Source organism: Physeter macrocephalus, chromosome 12 (genome assembly GCF_002837175.3).
Source record: "Physeter macrocephalus isolate SW-GA chromosome 12, ASM283717v5, whole genome shotgun sequence".
NCBI lineage: Eukaryota > Metazoa > Chordata > Mammalia > Artiodactyla > Physeteridae > Physeter > Physeter macrocephalus.
Window position 1 is genome coordinate 76,653,006 of NC_041225.1, and position 20,615 is coordinate 76,673,620.

Here is a 20,615-nt window from a genome sequence, read left to right on the forward strand (position 1 = left end):
CGTCCGCCTGCCGATGCAGGGGAGCCGGGTTCGCGCCCCGGTCCGGGAGGGTCCCGCGTGCCGCGGAGCAGCTGGGCCCGTGAGCCGTGGCCGCTGTGGGCCTGCGCGTCCGGAGCCTGTGCCCCACGACGGGAGAGGCCACAACAGAGGGAGGCCCGCATACCACAAAAAAAAAAAAAAAAAAATCTAGAAACAATCAATGCTGGAGAGGGTGTGGAGAAAAGGCAACACTCTTTCACTGCTGCTGGGAATGTGAATTGGAACAGCCACTATGGAGAACAGTATGGAGGTTCCTTAAAAAACTACAAATAGAACTACCATATGACCCAGCAACCCCATTACTGGGCATATACCCTGAGAAAACCATAATTCAAAAAGAGTCATGTACCACAGTGCTCACTGCAGCTCCATTTACAATAGCCAGGACATGGAAGCAATCTAAGTGTCCATCAACAGATGAATGGATAAAGATGTGGCACATATATACAATGGAATATTACACTCAGCCTTAAAAAGAAACAAAATTGAGTTATTTGTAGAGAGGTGCATGGACCTGGAGTGTGTCATCATACAGAATGAAGTCAGAAAGAGAAAAACAAGTACCATATGCTAACACATATATATGGAATCTATTAAAACAAAATGTTTCTCACGAACCTAAGGGCAGGACAGGAATAAAGATGCAGATGTAGAGAATGGACTCGAGGACACGGGGAGGGGGTAAGGGTAGGCTGGGACGAAGTTAGACATCACTGACATATATACACTACCAAATATAAAATAGATAGCTAGTGGGAAGCAGCTGCATTGCACAAGGAGATCAGCTCAGTGCTTTGTGACCACCTAGAGGGATGGGATAGGGAGGGTGGGAGGGAGACACAAGAGGAAGGGGATAATGGGGATATATATATATATACATATAGCTGATTCACTGTGTTATTCAGCATAAACTAACACAACGTTGTAAAGCAATTATACTCCAATAAAGATGTTAAAAAATATTTATTGAGGAGAATAAGGTGAAAGTGGCACTATCATGCCATTAGCTACCACAAGTAAACCACACATAAGCTTTAACCTGACAATACTACTTATAAGTAGGAATTTACCCTACGTAATAGTTTTGCATATGGATTAGCTGACTATTGTAAGTTACTTATTATACCATTGTTTATAAGGATTGGAAAAAATTGTGCCTATGAACAGGAACTGGTTAAATAAATTATGGTTTATGCATATAATGAAACACTATGCAGGCCTAAAAAAGAAAAAAAAGTGTTTTATATATTGATATGGAATAATAATCTCCAAGATAAACTGTTAGTGAAAAAAAGCCAAATCCGTTTAGTATGATACATCTGTGGAAAAGAGGACAGGGAAAGAGAAATGTTTACAATTGGCAATTTATATAGAAAATCTATGAGGCACCTGAGAGGTTAGGAACTGAATGCACGGGAGACATAGGTAGGAGGGGGAAAATGTATAGCATATCCTTTTATATCTACTTTTTGAAATCTGAACCATATGGATATGTGCCTATTCAAAAAATTAAATTAAAGAAGAAAATAGTATAATAGAAAAGAAACATATGAATACAATGTTCAGGACAGAAGCATTGATTGTATAAATTAAAATAATAGGAAAATGTCTCTTAATAAACCAAGAACCTCTAACTGACTGACTCTCATTTCCTTCGATTGTACCAGTAGTAGAGTAAGATAAGACATGGACTCTGAAGCCAGATTTCATAGATTTGATCCCCAACTTTTCCCATGGCATGGTTTCTTTAGCAACAAAAATGAGGATAATAATAGAACGTACCTTATAGGGGGGTAAAGAACTTAGAACGGAACATATAATAAAGAAGCACTTATGTTAAGCTGTTGATATTACCTGTGCTGCAGCCCAAATGCAGTCAATATGCTGAGTACTCAGTCGCCCTTCCGCTGCCAAAAAATTCAAAATCACTTGGCACTGTTTGATAATCTGGAAAAGAAAAACTTATTACAGTTAATTTTTAAAAGCATTCTTCTCTCTTAATAGAGCAGATAAGTCACATATTAGTCCACAAACCTCAATATGTAAATTTGGTCCAAATATATGCTCTACCACATTGTTGCTTATAAGCCAGTCTGCAAGTTCTTTTGCAATGGACCTAAAGTCAAATAATAAAAATAGTTAATACATTAAAAAAAATATTAGTATCATTCTTTCCCATGTCTAAAAGCAGACTCAGGTGAAAAACTAAAACTGTTCACATATCAATTATAAAGAAGTGATTATATACAATTAACTGTTAATAGTACTATGAAGAATAACTGAAACAGAAATACAAGAAATGGTAATACTACCTGAATTTATAAACAAGCAAAAAAAAATCTGAAAAGTTAGGATAACTAACACCAGGTACACAGGTGAGAATACCAAGGGTAATGCCTAAGAAGTGATGTATTTTCTTAATCAAATACCTTGCCTTCCCATTTTTAATCTCCATAGTAGGCACTGAGGCATTCAGGGAAGGTTTCCCCATATGTCCTCTATGGTAAGATAACATCAGAAAAGTAGGTTACCAAAAGGGTGGGGGAAGAAAAAAAAGAAGAATCTCCAAGCCAAATGGCAAGTCTCCTTCCTGCCTGATATTAAGGAAGGTTCTGCTAATGTGATCCCTAAAGTTATCAACTGACTGTTCAGAACACTTGGTTACACTTAGTAACAACTCATCCTTCATTTCAAAAAGTAAACTTTTTATTTTTGACCAGTTTTAGATTATCCTTCATTTTTTAAAAAGAGCTATCAATTCTTTTAGAGTAATAAATCACTGGCTTAAACTATTATGTTACCAATAAGGTAGTATAAGTTTATCAGTTAATTTGTCTTTTACAGCTTTGAGATATGTATGAAATATAGTAAACTGAACATATTTAAAGTATATAGTTTGATGAATTTAAACTTAAATATACATCTATGAATCCATCAGCACTGCCAAGATAACAAACACATCAACCCCAAAAGTTTCTTTATGCCCCTTTTTAATCCCTCTTTTTCTCAGCTCCCACAACCCACTGCCCAGACAACCAATGATCTGCTTTCTGTTATTACATAGTTTTCATTTTCTAGAACTTCATGTAAAAAAAAAGATACAGAATGTACTCTTTTATAAAATTTAGATTCTTTCACTCAGCATTAAGATTTATCCTTTTTATTTCATTTGTCATTAGCCCACTGGTTCCTTCCAGGTTTGAGCAATTATGAATAAAGCTGCTATAATCACCCATGTGCAGGTTTTTGTGTGGACATGTTTTCAACTCCTTTGGATAAATGCCAGGGAACATGACTGCTGGATCATATGGTAAGAGTACGCTGAGTTTTTTAAGAAACTATGAAACTGTCTTCTGAAGTGGCTGTACCTTCTTGCATTCCCACCAGCGGTGAATGAGAGTTCCTGTTGCTCCACATCCTTGTCAGCATTTGGTGTTATCAGTGTTCTGGATTTTGACCATTCCGATAGGCATGTAATGGAATCTCATCGTTGTTTTGATTTGCATTTCCCTGATGAAAGAGGAGCATCTTTGCATGTGCTCATTTGCCATCTGTATGTCTTCTCTGGTGAAGTGTCTGCTAAAGTCAGTGTATTTTTTAATCAGATTGTTCATTTTCTTACTGTTAAATTTTTAAGAGTTCTTTGTATATTTTGGATAACAGTCCTTTAACAGATGTGTCTTTTACAAGTATTTTCCCCTGTCTATGGCTGTCTTCTCATTCTCTTGACATTGTCTTTCGCAGAGCAGAAGTTTTTAATTTTAAAGAAGTCCAGCTTACCAATTCATGGATCATGGTGTTGAACTCAAAAGGTTACCACCATACCCAAGGTCATCCAGATTTTTTCCTATGTTATCTTTTAGTAGTTTTATAGTTTTGCATTCTATGTTTAGGTGTGTGGTCCGTTTTGAATTAATTTTTGTGAAGGGTGTTAGATGTGTCTAGATTTTTTTTTCCATGTGGTTGTCCAACTGTTTCAGCACCATTTGTTGAAAACCCAGTCTCTGCTGCTTTGTACTACTGTCTTTGCTCCTTTGTCAAATATCAGCTGACTATATTTATATGGGCCTATTTCTGAGCACTGTATTCTGTTCCATTGACCTATTTGTCTGTTCTTTCACCAATACTGCACTGTCTTGATCACTGTAATTTTATAGTAACTCTTGAAGGTGGGTAATGTCAGTCCCCCAACTTTGTTTTTTCCTTTCAAAACTGTGTTGGCTATTCTGGGTCTTTTGCCTCTATTTAAACAAATGTTAGAATCAGTTTGTCGATATCCACAAAATAACTTACTTGGATTTTGATTGCGACTGCAATGAATCTACAGATCAAGTGAGCAATTCTTAAAAAAATTTTTAAATGGCTACTACAGAAGAACAGCTAATGAAAAAAGTAGTGATATGTATATTGTGGGTAGAAGGAAAACGGTTTCAAAATAGGATGAGCAGTGAAAAGACACCAAGTTTTTTCAGCTATGTGAATTATACACAGAAAAACTAAAACGACTGAACAATTTTTTCTTGCTTATCCATAGAAGAATTATATTTAATTTTAAAATTATTCTAAAGATTAAAAAAAAGCTATGAATTAGAGACATGGCTTCAAAAGGTAAAACGTTAAAATAAAACTACTAGTGATATATTTTACCTATTTCTGAGTAGCCCAACAGAAGCTATGATCCATGAATCAACTCTATGATTTTTTAATATATAAAGAGACAATTCAGGGCTTCCCTGGTGGCGCTGTGGTTGAGAGTCCACCTGCCCATGCAGGGGACACAGGTTTGTGCCCTGGTCCGGGAAGATCCCACATGCTGTGGAGCAGCTAGGCCCGTGAGCCATGGCCGCTGAGCCCACGCATCCGGAGCCTATGCTCCAGAACGGGAGAGGCCACAACAATGAGAGGCCCGCGTACCGCAAAAAAAAAAAAAAAAAAAAATAAGGCAGTAAAGGAGAAATAGAAAACAATTTTTTTTTAAGGAAGACATAAAAAAACCCAACAGCAAAATGGCAGGCATAAATCCAACTATATAAATAATATTAAGAGTGACTGGATTAAATACTCCTATCAAAAGGGAGAGATGGTAGGAGTGGATTTTTTTTTTTTCTCAATCCAACCAAATGCTACCTCCAAGAGACGTACTTTACATACAAAAACAAACAGGTTGAAAGTAAGAGGATGGAAAAAGATATACCATGAAAACAGTAAGCATAATAAAGCTGCAGAGGCTATACTAACATCAAACAAAATAGACTAAACCAAAAATTGTTTTAAAGAGACAAAGAGGGACATTTTAGAATGATGAAAGGATGAAATTATCAAGAACATAACAACTATAAACAAATATGTACCCAACAAAATGTCCTAAAATACATGAAGCAAAAACCAACAAAACTGAAGGGAGGAAAAAGAAATACAGCCAATTCTTACTACTCTTGGCAGTTATATTCTATAACGTCACTGCACTGAGTTAGCTAATACTGAACCCCTGAATATTTTTTTTAAATTATTGTCACCCACTGCTTTAATAGGTAAAAAGAACATGTCATTAGCATCAAGTGCTTCCTAGAGTGGGTTCTCTTTAAAAGAATGACTCAGTGCAATAATGTGACTTGCTGTTTGCCTTCGACTGGAAGAAGACAGAGGGTTTGATTAAATGCAAATCTTATATGGTAACTTTAGGTACACAATTTGTTCTACAATCCGTTTGCAGAACTCCTTTAAAGAAAGATGTTTCACATAACTAAAATTTGTTTTGAAGTTCCCACTTCAGTCAGAACAATGCAAGGGAGGTTCTTCCCTTTATGTTAAAATGCCATCACAGATAGACCATCAACATCCTTCCCCCTACCCTGTTCCCTCTGAAAAAAGAGACGTGGCTCTCATTTGGGTATTACAATGATCTCTCAATGTTGCTTTCTTTTATTTGATCCTCTTTTGCTAAAAACTCTTTTTATAATTGAGGTACAAGTGACATATAACATTCTATTAGTTTCAAGTGTACAACATAATGATTCAATATTTGTATATATTGCTAAACGATCACCACAGTAAGTCTAGTTAACATCCATCATCATATATAGTTAGAAAAAAAAATGTTTTCCCTTGTGATGAGGGCTTTTAAGATCTACTCTCCTGGGCTTCCCTGGTGGCGCAGTGGTTGAGAATCCGCCTGCCGATGCAGGGGACGCGGGTTCGTGCCCCGGTCCGGGAGGATCCCATATGCCGCGGAGTGGCTGGGCCCGTGACCCATGGCTGCTGGGCCTGCGCGTCCGGAGCCTGTGCTCTGCAACAGGAGAGGCCGCAGCAGTGGGAGGCCCGCATACCGCAAAAAAAAAAAAAAAAAAAAAAAAAAAAGATCTACTCTCCTAGCAACTTTCAAATATGCAGTGCAGTACTATATTAACTATAGCCACCATGCTATACATTACTATTCTCATGACTTACTTATTTCATAACTAGAAATTTGTACCTTTTGACCTCCTTCACCTGTTTTGCCCTCCTCTGACCTCCACGCCTCTGAAACTACCAATCTGTTCTCTGTGTCTATAAGCTTTGGGTTTTGGGGGTTTTTTTCTTTTTTTTTTTTTTTTAACATCTTTATTGGCGTATAATTGCTTTACAATGTTGTGTTAGTTTCTGCTGCATAACAAAGTGAATCAGCTATATGTATACATATATCCCCATATCTCCTCCCTCTTGCGTCTCCCTCCCAACCTCCCTATCCCACCCCTCTAGGTGGTCACAAAGCACCGAGCTGATCTCAGGGTTTTTGCTTTTAAAGTCTGTATATAAATGAGATCATATGATGTCTTTCTCTGACTTATTTCACTTAGTATAATGTCCTCAAGGTCCATCCATAAATGACAAGATTTTATTCTTTTTCATGGCTGAATAGAATTCCATTGTATATAATATTTCACCATAGAATTGAAAGGACAAAAAAACAAATAATACAGTCAACTCTTGTTACTCGTGGCAGCTGAGTTCTACAAAATTGCTGCACTAAATTAACTCATGTTGAACCCTTGAATCTTAAATCCTAAAAATAATTTCTCATCAGATTCTATTTTCTCTATTTTACAAAAGAGAAAATGAGCTTCAGAAGCGTTGAGGTGATTTTACTGAGGCTGCTCCAATACCATGTGCTAGACTTGGGATTCATATCCCTCCAACCGGCCCAGAGCCAGAGCTTCTTGCACTATACTGCACAGCCTCCTACCACTTCCTTCCTTTGGTCATTTCTGTACCAGCACTAAAACAACGCAGAGCATCACCTTGTATGACTTCAGTTGGAAACGTGCATGTTGGGAGACTCATTTTTTACTGCTCTGTGCATTTCTGCAAATGACCGTGAGGTACTGATTTGGGGGTTACAAATAAATTGCAGCAAATAGGCAAATTCATAAAAACGTAAAAACAAAATCCACAAATGAGGATAAAGTGAAGTTGGAGACTTCAATGCCCTACTTTTGATAATGGAATAGAACAAGTGTAGGTAAAAAAAAATCAACAAGGATATAGAAGACAAACAATATTACAAACTCATTAGACCTAAAAGACATCTACTGAACACTCCATACAACAACAGCTGAATAAACAGTCTTCTTAAGCACATATGAATATTCTGTGGTACAGATCACATGCTAATCCATAAAATGAGAAAATTACCCAACTAAAAGCTAGGCAAAAAGTGAACAAACAATTCAGTGAAGAAGAAATAGAATGGCAAATAGCCATATAAAAAGATGTTCAACATCCTTAGTAATTAGGCAAATGTAAATTAAAACCATAATGAAATGCCTCTTTATACCCACTATAATGGCTATAATCAAAAAGATACAAACAAGTGCTGACAAGACTGGGGGAAAAACTGGAACCCTCATACATTGCTAGTGGGAATATAAAATAATACAGAAATGTTGGAAAACATTTTGACAGTTTCTTTAAAAGTTAAACATAAAATGACCTTAACAAACCAGTGATCGCACCCCTACGTATCTACCAAGAGAAATGAAAACATATGTCCACAAAAAGACTTGTACACAAATGTTTAAAGCAGCATTATTCATACTAATCAAAAAGTAGAAACATTCAAAATATCCATCAACTTTGGTGAAAGGATAAAATGTGATATAGCTACATAATGTAATACTATTCAGCAATAAAAAGGAACAAAGTACTTATTCACACCACAACATGAATGAAACTCAAGAAAAACAGTATACGTGAAAGGTGGCAATGGAAAAAAAAAACTGTCATATGATTCCATTTACAGGAAATGCCAAAAAAGGGCAAATCTATAGAGACAAAGAAGATTAGTGGGGCTGGGTATAAGAATGGGGATTGAAGGAATTCCCTGGTGGTCCAGCAGTTAAGACTGAGCTTCCACTGCAGGGGGCACGGGTTCGATCCCTGGGCAGGGAATTAAGATGCCACATGCCATGTGGTGTGGCCCTGGCGGGGGGGGGGGGGGGGGAGAATGGGGATTGACTACAAATGGGCAAAAGGGACCTTTCTGAAGTGACGTAAATGTTCTAGAATTGTACTGTGATGATAGTTGCACAACTTGTAAATGTACTAAAATTCATTATAAAAACAGGTGAGTTTTATGATATGTATCTATATCTTAATAAAACTGCTTAAAAAGAGAGACCCAATTCACAGGCTTCAACAATATTTATCACTTTTTGTATTTGCTCCAATCTTTTCACACTGTACAGACCCTTCTCTTCCCAACTTAAACTGTCCTACCCACTATTCCTCAAAACATTTACTCTCCTCCCTCTTAAGCATATCTTTAGTATGTATAAACCTTACACGTTTTTGAATGGAATTCATTCTTTTTTCTATCCACAGCAACACAGAGACCTAACCTGGACATGTGGGGTTACTGCACTGGTGATTCCAAGATTTTTTTTTTTTTTTTGTCTTTTTGCAGGGATAGGGAGTAATTACTGCATTGGCAATTTTAAGATTCTCCTAGAGGCAGTCTGAAGGGGAGGGTGGGTACTGAGGGGTCAAATGGGAAATCCAGAGCTGTAGTTTTATATACATTGGACATAATCTATACAATATCTTGACTGTGTAAAATAGCACTCCTACTATGACCCAGAATTTAAAATGCTACTACCAATTCTAGGCCACACATTTTAAGGGACCACTGACACAGAATGTTGCCAAAAGTGAATGATTTATCTGGTGATAAATCTAAAAACCATATATGTGAGGGAAAAAGCAGAGACATAGTCTCTGGTTTCCAAATTCATGAAGGGCTGGGATCAACTGAGATCAGCTCCATAGAGCAAAACTAAGATCAATGCATAAAAGTTATAGTAAAGCAAAAATATGACTCATTCATATAATTACAAATTTTCTAACACCTTAAGACTATGTACTCTGGGGAATTCCCTGGCGGTCCAGTGGTTAAGGCTCCACACTTTCACTGCTGAGGACACAGGTTTGATCCCTGGTCGGAGAACTAAGATCCTGCAAGCCGCACAGCGGTGCAGCAAAAACAAACAAACAAAAAACTATGTAACTCTGTTCAAGCAGAAAATATTACTACCGAGATTTAAAAAATGATTTCTAGGGCTTCCCTGGAGGCGCAGTGGTTGGGAGTCCGCCTGCCGATGCAAGGGACACGGGTTCACGGGTTCGTGCCCTGGTCCAGGAAGATCCCACATGCCGCGGAGCGGCTGGGCCGGTGAGCCATGGCCGCTGAGCCTGCGCGTCTGGAGCCTGTGCTCCGCAACGGGAGAGGCCACAACAGTGAGAGGCCCACGTACCGCAAAAAAAAAAAAAAAAAAAAAATTTCTATACTGGATGGACAACTAAATGGAATAAATATTGGAAAAAATAAATATTTCTAAGTACTTTTAGAAGCCCTAAGCTATAAAAACTACTTCTTTTCATACATGAGCATCATGAACTTGGTTTTTTCCCCCAAAAAATGTGTTAAATGAGATCCTTTCCTGCATCAAGTGTGGTTTCTGAAAACTATCTGTACCATATTCTTTACTATTAAATTCTCCTGTATAAATAGTCACCCTTTGCATTTTGTGAAAAATAACACTATATGTTTTTTTTAAAAAGAGAAGTATTGCAATATATTCTTCTGAAAGCTTGTTAAAGACTGTACAAATGAAGCCACAAGGCAAAGAATTTCTAGTAAACACTTCAAATCTAATAGTCAATTACATTTACCATATAAACAGCTATGCATTAAAATAGTGTACTTATGCATAAATTAATACTCCTACTTACGTTTCTGTGTCTGACACCAATGATTCATTATTGCACACATCATTGAAGGTGTGAAGTTGATTCTATAAATAGAGAAAAGAAATTAAAGATTTTTTCCAAAATTATTCTTGCATATGTTAGCAACTGCCAACACAGTTTGATATATGTAGATCATAATCAATAACCAGATCAAAAGTATAAAATATAAGAAAGGTAATCAGATATACATATATACTTCCCAATTAGTCTGGCTATTTCCTTTATCATTTTTAAACACTAATTCATTCCTCAAGTAATACTCAGGCTTTATTCCACTAGGAATGCTAGAGAAAAAGCTGAACAAGGGAAAAATACAAAAATCTAATGCAAGGCAGCAAGTAATATGTCATTACAAACCGAATTTCGGGAAAGGCTTCCTAGACATACACTTTTAAGATTTGATTTGGGAAACTGTCATTAAGTGTTTTCAACACTTACAAAGTCCAATACATGGGTAAAATCTAGGTCACAAAATTCAATACATGGGTACAATCTAGCTACTTCAGAATAACTACACTACAAAAACAGGCCCCAAATGTAAAGGAGTAAACCTAATGCAGACCTTAGTAAACCAGAGAAAATATATCCATTCTAAAGAATGCAGCTAACTACTTAGTTCTAGCAAATTGTTGTCATGCAAGAAGACAGACCCAAGGACACTAGGTCTTTCTCCCCACCCCGCCCCTCCAGGAGAAGCCAATAATATGTATTTCTCCCTATTTAAAACAGTACTTGCTACTGTGCAAACCAAACATTTCTGTTAGTCAAATTTGGCCTATGGCCCAATAATCTGTGGCTTCTGCCTGGAAAATTAATTAACTACTTATAATCTCCAACTCTTTTTCTCTCTGAAAACACTGCTTTCTAAATGCAAAAAACTGAACAGTTAAAAAAAAAAGTGCAGGAAATCAAAAAGACCTAAGGTATAAAACCTTCTAAATCTAAGCCTCAGTCTCCTCATATTTAAAATAGGGGAAAAGAGAACATATAGAAATTATTTGTAAGGGTCACACAAAGTAATGCATGTAAAGTACTTAGCACAATGCCTAGCATGGCATAAGTGGCTCCATAAATACTAGGTATTATGATAATGACAGTCTGAGAAGACAAACAAAAAATTACCAAAAATAAAGCAAATACAGCTTACTGTTATCTGACTTAATCCAGCCAACCTCATAGTCAAAGTAGGTGACATAAAGTACTTAAATGCAAGATCTAGGCTTTCTTTATCAAAGCATAACGTTGTGTCCAATGGTTCTTTCACTGTGCTCCACATTAAGTCAGCCATGTTGCGAGCCGCACTCTGTCTTAACTCCTGATCAGAGAGCTTGCATAAATACCTGAAATGATTCAGAAATACAACATACACAAAAACTTGCAAACTATTTCTGAAGACCACTCAATAATTCCAATATTCCTTTGCTCCATACCTCCAAACTGTTTAGTACAGTAAACCTGGAATCCTGGGATTAATATTCCCAATTTAAACTATTTCTAAGTAATGCTTCAAGGATTGTGACCTGTGGCAATGTGTCCTTTGCTGAGAGTCCAACATAAATCAGGAACTGCAAAGCCTAGCACAACATGTAAGGAAGGAAGGGAGGGAGGGAGGGAGGAAGGGGGAGGGAGGAAGAGAGGGAGGAACTGCACAGAGCCAAGTCATTTAACATCGGATTCTGCACCTGCACCTCCAGTAAAGCTTTACTATTCTCTAGTACCTGTCATGTATACAGCTCCTGTTTTAGTAAACTTCAGCTGACTTCATATAAATAGTACATCTACTCCCCAACACAGCCAAAATTCTTCTGTGTACATTTTAAACATTATTCTTTTTTGGCTTTCAAAAATCACAAACCTCTGGTTTTCCTCTCAGGCCCTGCCTATTCTATTTGGTTGGTTCCTCCTCCTGTACCCAACCTTTCAACATTATTGCTCCTCAGGGCTTGTAATGGATTGCAGAAAGGCCCCAAATTCCTCCCATCACTTTATATAGTAGTCTTTGCAATGTGACTTTACCACTCTTCCCAACAAAGTTGTCATTTATTCCTCTACTTCCTTGCATCTGAGCTTTGCCATGAAGGTCCCTTTGCCCAGTGGGGTATTAAGAGATGTAACATAAGCAGAAGCTTAAAAAGCCTTTGAGGTCTTCCCTGGTGGCGCAGTGGTTGGGAGTCCGCCTGCCGATGCAGGGGACACGGGTTTGTGCCCTGGTCCGGGAGGATCCCACATGCCGCGGAGCTGCTAGGCCCATGAGCCATGGCCGTTGGGCCTGAGCGTCCGGAGGCTGTGCTCCATAACGGGAGAGGCCACGGCAGTGAGAGGCCCGCGTACCGCAAAAAAAAAAAACAAACAAACAAACAAACAAAAAAAACCTTTGAGCTTGCCCTCTCCTGCTGCAAACTCTTCCACCACTGAGAAAAGGACTCAGGATAGCCTGCTGGATGAGAGAGACACGGCTTATGCCCCAACTGACATCCAGCCAACTGCCAAGATACATATGAGCACCCTTCCCCACTGAAGACCAATCAGCCTGCCAATCAGAGGACAAATGACTGAGGTTATCTATCACAGAGCACCCAGGTCCAGCCAAGTCAGCCCAGATCAGAAAACCTAGCCAACCAGAGAACTGTGACAAATAATAAGTGGCTGTTATTTTAAGCTACTAGTTTTGGGTGTTTTCTCCAACAGCAAAAGCAAATTGATATAGCACTCCATCCTAGATTCACTTCTTTTTTTTTTTTAATTTAGGCCGCGCCAGGCCTCAGTTGCGGCACGCGGGATGATCTTTGTTACAGCATGTAGAATCAGTTGCGGCATGCAAACTCTTAGTTGCGGCATGCATGTGGGATCTAGTCCCCTGACCAGGAATCGAACCTGGGACCCCTGCATTGGGAGCATGGAGTCTTACCCGCTGGACCACCAGGTAAGTCCCCTAGATTCACTTCTATTCTCTTTCTACATTCTCTCCCCAGATGACCTCATTTATTCCCATGAGGCTTTTTTAAAATTTATTTATTTATTTTTGGCTGTGATGGGTCTTCATTGCTGCCCTCGGGCTTGCTCTAGTTGTGGCGAGTGGGGGCTACTCTTCTTTGCGGTGCGCGGGCTTCTCATTGCGGTGGCTTCTCCTGTTGCGGAGCACGGGCCCTAGGCATGCGGGCTTCAGTAGTTGCAGCACATGGGCTCAGTAGTTGTAGCACACAGGCTTAGCTGCTCCGCAGCATGTGGGATCTTCCCAGACCAGGGCTCGAACCCATCTCCCCTACATTGGCAGGTGGATTCTTAACCACTGTGCCACCAGGGAAGTCCTATTCCCATAGTTTTTAAGTGCTACCTTTATGCTGACAACTCCTAAATTAACGTTGTTGTTCTAAGTTACAGGCTTATATTCCCAATTTCCCCATGCCACTTAAATGTCCCACAGGCATCTCAAAATTACATCTTTAAATTCTCCCAGTCTTTCACATCTGTTAATGATACTCACAGCAAAAAGAAAAATCAAAGGGAGGCAGCTAAGCGTCTTCCACTATGCTACCCCTTTCCTTAAAGTCCACAATCACTAACCTTACTGATTTCATTTTCAACTATATCCAGTCAATTTTCAAATCGCCATAAACAATCCTTGTACAAGTAACCATCACTTCTTTCCAGGACTACTCCATTAACTTTTCAATTGGTCTCCTAGCTTCTCCTCCAACACTCCTGTAATTTATGAGCCACTTAAAGGCCAAAGCGATCTTTTAAAAACCATCATGAGGACTTCCCTGGTGGCGTAGTGGTTAAGAATCTGCCTGCCAATGCAGGGGACACAGGTTCGAGCCCTAGTTCGGGAAGATCCCACATGCCACGGAATAACTTAACCCGTGTGCCACAACTACTGAGCATGCGCTCTAGAGCCTGCGAGTCACAACTACTGAGCCCGCGTACCACAACTACTGAAGCCTGTTCACCTAGAGCCTGCGCTCTGCAACAAGAGAAGCCACCGCAATGAGAAGCCCATGTACCACAATGAGGAGTAGCCCCCACTCACCACAACTAGAGAAAGCCCACACGGAGCAACAAAGACCCAACACAGCCAAAAATAAAGAAAGAAAGAAATTTTTTTTAAAAAAGATTACAAATTAAGCAGCTTAAAATATTTTTAAAAAAAAAAGCCAGCATGATTCATCTGCTTAAAACCCTTCAATAGATCCCACTGCTAAAATTAAATCCAAGCTCCTTAAAATGGCTTGAAGGTCCTGAATAATCTGCCCCTGTTTATATCCAACCTCATATCATAATCTTACCTCCTTACACACTATGCTCCACCAGTCTACTTCTAGTTTTTTAATATGTCATATTCTTTCCCACTTCAAAGCCTATGCCCTTATGTTCCTTCTACCTGAAATATGTCCTTCTACTTATCATCTGATTAGCAGATTCATGTTCCTCAGATGTCACCTTTCAGAAAGGCCTCATATTCTCTATCACCTTATCTTTACTTGCATAGGATTCATCACTATCTGATTCTTTTCCTGATACTTTCTCCAACAACCTGAATAGTAACCGGAAAATAGCAGGCACTCAAATCTTTGCAAATGAATCAAAATTATAAAGAACTCATAAATATTATCAAGAAATACAATCTTAGAACTCCAACAGTTTACACTCTAAGCCTAATCAATATGATGATATCTCTATCCTCGTCTTAGGTTTCCTTCTTAGGTTGGGACTTACAGAACTCAAATATCACCCTTTCCCCAATGAGACCTTCTCTATACCATAGATATAATTGTGACCCGCCCTCTAGAACTCTCAACCCACCCTTGCTGCTATTTTTCTCTGTCATACTCATGACTTTCTGATGAACTGTATCATTTACTTATTGTGCACACAGACTGCACAAAAGGAGATATATTTTCTTCTCTGCTGTATCTCCAATGCATACAACATAATACTTAGTATACATTTGTTGACTGAATATAGTGGAATATCATGCAACCAATGTTAATCTATTTAATTCTTTATACTCACATTAAAAAAATTCCAACATAAATTGCGTAAAAGTAAACATTAAATATAAACCTACATAGGTGCATTAAAAAATACATCAAATTGTCAAAAATTTTCTCTGGAGGATGTGAATACAAAGGACTTTCAAACAATGTAATTCTGTACTACGTTATGAATAGTTTAAACATTACTACACTGATAACCAGGGGGGAAAAATTTTATAAACTCACCTGATAACATATGTCCTAAAAGGGATAATGTGCTGCATGACAGCAGGGATATGTAGCCATATTCTAATCTATAAAGAAACATAAAAATGATATTAATGGTTAATGAATATGTGAAATACATGTCTTTAATTAAAAACAAGAACACTTAGTATTTTCCTGCCTCTAAAAACTAAATATATTTCATCTATTTTGAAAAGGATAAACTAAGAAATACGACTGCACACATATCAGGTAAGTAATTTAACCTAAAACATTTCTAATCCATATACCTAAAATCAATCTGAAGAACTACTATCAGCTTCCTCCTGAAAAGGGAGAACCATCTATCCAAGTAACATCTTACTACCTGCTACTCTATACCTCTTTGTATGGTAGCAACCCAAATACTATAGAACTAAATTAATTTTTTAATAAATCATCCTTCCTTCTAAAAAATATCAAATTACCTGATACCTGGTCACTTCAATATCCATCTAAGACAAATATATTTTATAGAGTCAAACACTGATCACAATATCAACAACTATTTGCTTAATTAAGCTCTTACTGTAAGTATCCCAATCTAAGTTATAATAATCTGTTCACTTGATTTTTTTCTGCATAATATTCCAGCCCATTTCTAAATGTGCTTATATTAGTTTTATTCTCATAAATCGTGGTTTAAATATAAGAAAAAAATCCTAAGCAAATCATCAAACAAGAAACTACAATACTAAGCCTTAACCCATGCAAGTAATACAAATTGAAAACAAATTTGTAAATACAGACTGCATGGCTTCACTTTAATGAAACATAAGTCCTATAGCAAATACAATACTAACGGTGAAATGCTAAAACTCTTCCCTCTGAGACTAGGAACAAGACAAGAATACCTTTAATTCAACTTAAACTGAAGGTCCTAGACAGTGCAACAGACAAGAAACTGAATAAAAGGCATAAGACTAAAAAGGAAGAATTAAAATCAATATTACTCTGAGATGATGTGATTATGTAATAAGTAAGAAATCCAAAATAATTTTCAGATAAACCTTTTTGGAATTAACTAGTTTAGCAAGATTGCTGCTTAGAAAGTTAATATAAGTAAATGAATTAATATACACACATATATATACATACATACACATACTATATTACATATATAATACATATATACACATCTTACATACCAGAAAAAAAATAATAAGTAAAATTTTCAAAAATATTCTCTTTACAACAGCATCAAAAAATATCATGCACCTAGAAGTTGTCTAACAAAGATATATAACATCTCCACATAAACACAGAAAATTATGAGACAAATCTTAAAGCATGTAAATAAAAACACATTTAACCATACTTATACATTAGAAGACTCAATATTGCAGAGATGACAGTTCTCTGCAAATTGATCTACAGATTCAATGCAACCCAAAAAGGTTTATACGTGGAACTTTAGGCGCTGATTCCAAATGCAAATGTCCAAGAAGAGACAAAACACTCTTTAAGAATGACAGGGAGTAGAGATATAATGCATGGTAACTATACTTAATAAAACTGTTTTGCATATTTGAAAGTGCTAATAGTTCTTAAAAGTTCTCATAAAAAAACAATTTGTTAACTATGAATAGTGTCAGACATTAACTAGACTTCCTGTGGTAATCATTTTGTAACATATACAAATATTGAATCACCTGAAACTAATGTTATATGTCAGTTACACCTTAATAAATTTTTTTTTAAATGACAGGGAGGTAGAATTTGCTTTACCAGATAGCAAGACTTCTTATAAAGCAGCAGAAATTAAGACGGTATGCAAAACAGCACAAGACTAATCAAACAGACTAATGGAATATACTAGAAACCCCAGACCCATGCACAAGAAGACACATAAAGATACCTGATTTATGACAAAATGATACTTCAGAACAAATAGGAAAGGACTGTCTTTGCTATAAATAGTGAGAGGTCCAGTGTCTGTCTATACAGAAAAGAAAATGAATCCTGATCCCTCACACACCACACACAAAAGTCAATTCCAATTGAACTATAGATCAAAATGTGAAAGTAACATAATAAAAATTCCAGAACATAGAAAAATATCTTCATAAGATTTTTTTATCCATTAATGAAAACATTAACCATAAAGAAAAAAATTTTTTATAAATTATATACCATTAAGTTTGGTTAGAAAATAGATCTTAATGAAATCAAAACGACACCTCACACCAGTCACAACAGTCATCATCAAAAAGTCCAGAAATAATAAATGCTAGAGAGGGTTTGGAGAAAAGGGAACCCTCCTACACTATTGGTGGGAACGTAAATTGGTGAAGCCCTATGGAAAACAGTCTGGAGATTCCTTTAAAAACTAAAAATAGAGTTACCATATGATCCACTCCTGGGCATATACTCTGAAAAGACAAAAACCCTAATTCAAAAAGGTACATGCACCCCCCAATGTTCACAGCAGCAATATTCACAATAGCCAAGACATAAAAGCAACCTAAATGTCCATCAACAGATGAATGGATAAAGAAGTTGTGGTATACATACACAACAGAATATTATCTAGCCATTAAAAAAAAAAAATCCTTCCATTTGCGGCAACATGGATGGACCTAGAGATTTGCATATTAAGTAAAGTAAGTTAGGCAGAGAAAGACAAATTCTATAAGATATCATTTATACATGGAATCTAAAAAAATAATACAAATCAACTTCTGTACAAAACAGAAAACAAACTTATGGTTACCAAAGGAAAAGGGGGAGAGGGAAGGATAAATTGGGAGTATGGGATTAATAAATATGCACTACTACATATAAAATAAACAACAAGGATTTACTGTATAGCACATGGAACTATATTCAGTATCTTGTACTAACCTATAACCTTCTCGAAAAATACTGAAATGGCTAATATGCCCATGAAATGGTGCTCAATCTCTTTAGTCATTTAAAAACACAAAAGTACACCACAATGAGATACTACTATTAGTTCGTCAGGAATCTCTAAGAGTTAGAATACTAGGTGTTTGCAAGGATATGGAGCAATGGGAACTCTCATTCCTGGTAAGAGTGTAAATTAATACAATCACTTCGGAAAATCTTAGCATTAATGTGTAAAACTGAATATATGTATACCCTGTGATAAAGAAATTCCACTACTAGATATATATGAAAATAAAATGCATGTACATATGCACCAAAAGACATGTAAGAGAATGCTGACACCACATTAATTGTAATAACCTAAACATCCATCACCAGTAAAATAGATCAATGTTGGTATATTTTTAAAGGAGTATTATACAACAATCAAAATGAGCAACTCAAACTACATGCAATATAAATATCAATGTTAAACAAAAGTAGCCATACATGAAAGAATGCAGTATGTGATTCCACTTACATGGTTAGCAGGAGACAAAACTAAATCATAGTATTTAGGGATATAAGCTTAAGTAATAAAACAAAGAAAAGCAAGAAATAAAAATATGAATTGTGTTCACCTTTAAGGGCAAAGAGATGGGATAGTGACTTAGAGGAATCATAAAGGAGGCTTCTGGGGAGTTGACAATGATTTGTTTCTTGACATGGGTAGTGGTTAAATGGGATATTCACTATGATAAGTCACTGAGACATATCTTATCATTCTGTTCACTTTTCTATATGTTTATTTCAAATTTTTTTAAAAGGTTAACAGATTCAATTATATATAAGATACATTAGAGAGGATGAAAATGAAAATAGGTACAGTAATACCTTTTATTTGGGGATAAACAAATATGCCAACGAACAAAAATTTAAATAAAAATGACAAGGGAAAAAATGTCAACATTGGAAAGAAATTTTTAATAGAAAGAAGAGCTACCATTTACTGAACTCTTAATATTTCCATTCTGATAGATGAAAAAAGTAATGCTTATAGAGATAATGTAATCAAATTAGATAGTACATCAATAAAAAAATTTTAAATAATACAAAAAAACCAAAAAAATTAGATAGTACATAACAGAACTACAATTCAAGCCCAAGATTATTTCTCTGTAAAATCTACATTCTTTAATACTACTATGAGGTATAACATTACAAGAATCAAATTCCATACGCTATTAATCATATAGGTCCTTTTTCTTTCCTTACTGTAGGTTTTGAGCTTCCCCCTCTTGGTGATAACAGAGCTCTAGTAGTCCTTCTAAGTACATGTTAAAAATCTCAAGAATAGGAAAAAATATTGTCTGATCCCCTTATAACTGCAGAAATGCAGGCAGTATTCTGCATCACAAAGCTAGTTTTAACAAAATGACAAAATGAAAACTTCACTGAACTGTCAACGAACTCTCCTGATTAGTGTGAAAATATATGAAAATGTATAATCCCAGCCTAACTTCTGATATTAAATAGTCCTTGTTAGTGTTTTTTGTAAAGTAGTCTTAGGAAACTGACAGTTCGGAAATTGTTATTGTGTCTTCTGATGTGTTACTACAAGTTTGCATCTCCGATAACATCTCTTAGGTAATAATTTGTCCTGTTTTGTAAAGCATAAATTCATGAGGTTTATTAAGGCTCATTTGTACTTTTCCATTCATATTAATAAAATAAATCCCATGACTCTTAAATTCTTTACGCAAAGTCCTTAGGCTTTGTTATTTTGTAATTAATAAAAGGTGTCATGTCTGAGATGACTAACTCAGGCATCTTTGCTGAGGGCTGAGGCAGGATACATACTATGAGCTATAACTCACCATGCATCTCAGTGGGGAAACTTCTATGAAGACTCTACATTCTACTTCTCTAAGCTGTGCTAAATATTGGTTAACTGCTTTTGCTGAAAATCTAAAGGCCAATACAAAATAAGAAAACTACATATATAAAGATTTTGTTGTTTTTTTCCCTGAGGATGCAGTCATTATTACTAAGAATAGATCCTTGTGAGTGTGGAATAATACTTGTGCAAAACTGAGAACTCTTCTAACAGTCAGTGTTAGTTTAGAAATGCTAAAGCAAACTTTTGAGACTGAAATAAATGTATGGGCCTAAGCGTATTATCAGATTTGAACCTTAACTGATGAAAGTAAGAGTTTTCCTTCT

General features: G+C 36.6%; 1 protein-coding gene across 6 annotated transcripts in view; it reads right to left on the reverse strand.

Annotated features, from left to right (window-relative positions):
* The window catches only part of USP34 (ubiquitin specific peptidase 34), a 246,281-nt gene that overhangs the window by 163,930 nt on the left and 61,736 nt on the right, over positions 1-20,615 (reverse strand). For all 6 annotated transcript variants that reach the window (XM_024133566.3, XM_024133567.3, XM_028496944.2 and 3 more), the window contains 5 exons: positions 15,546-15,613; positions 11,471-11,663; positions 10,306-10,367; positions 2,074-2,155; positions 1,894-1,986 (listed from right to left, as the gene is read on the reverse strand). In XM_024133566.3, coding sequence (XP_023989334.1) covers positions 1,894-1,986; positions 2,074-2,155; positions 10,306-10,367; positions 11,471-11,663; positions 15,546-15,613 — 498 coding nt within the window. The remainder of the gene's footprint in view (positions 1-1,893; positions 1,987-2,073; positions 2,156-10,305; positions 10,368-11,470; positions 11,664-15,545; positions 15,614-20,615) is intronic.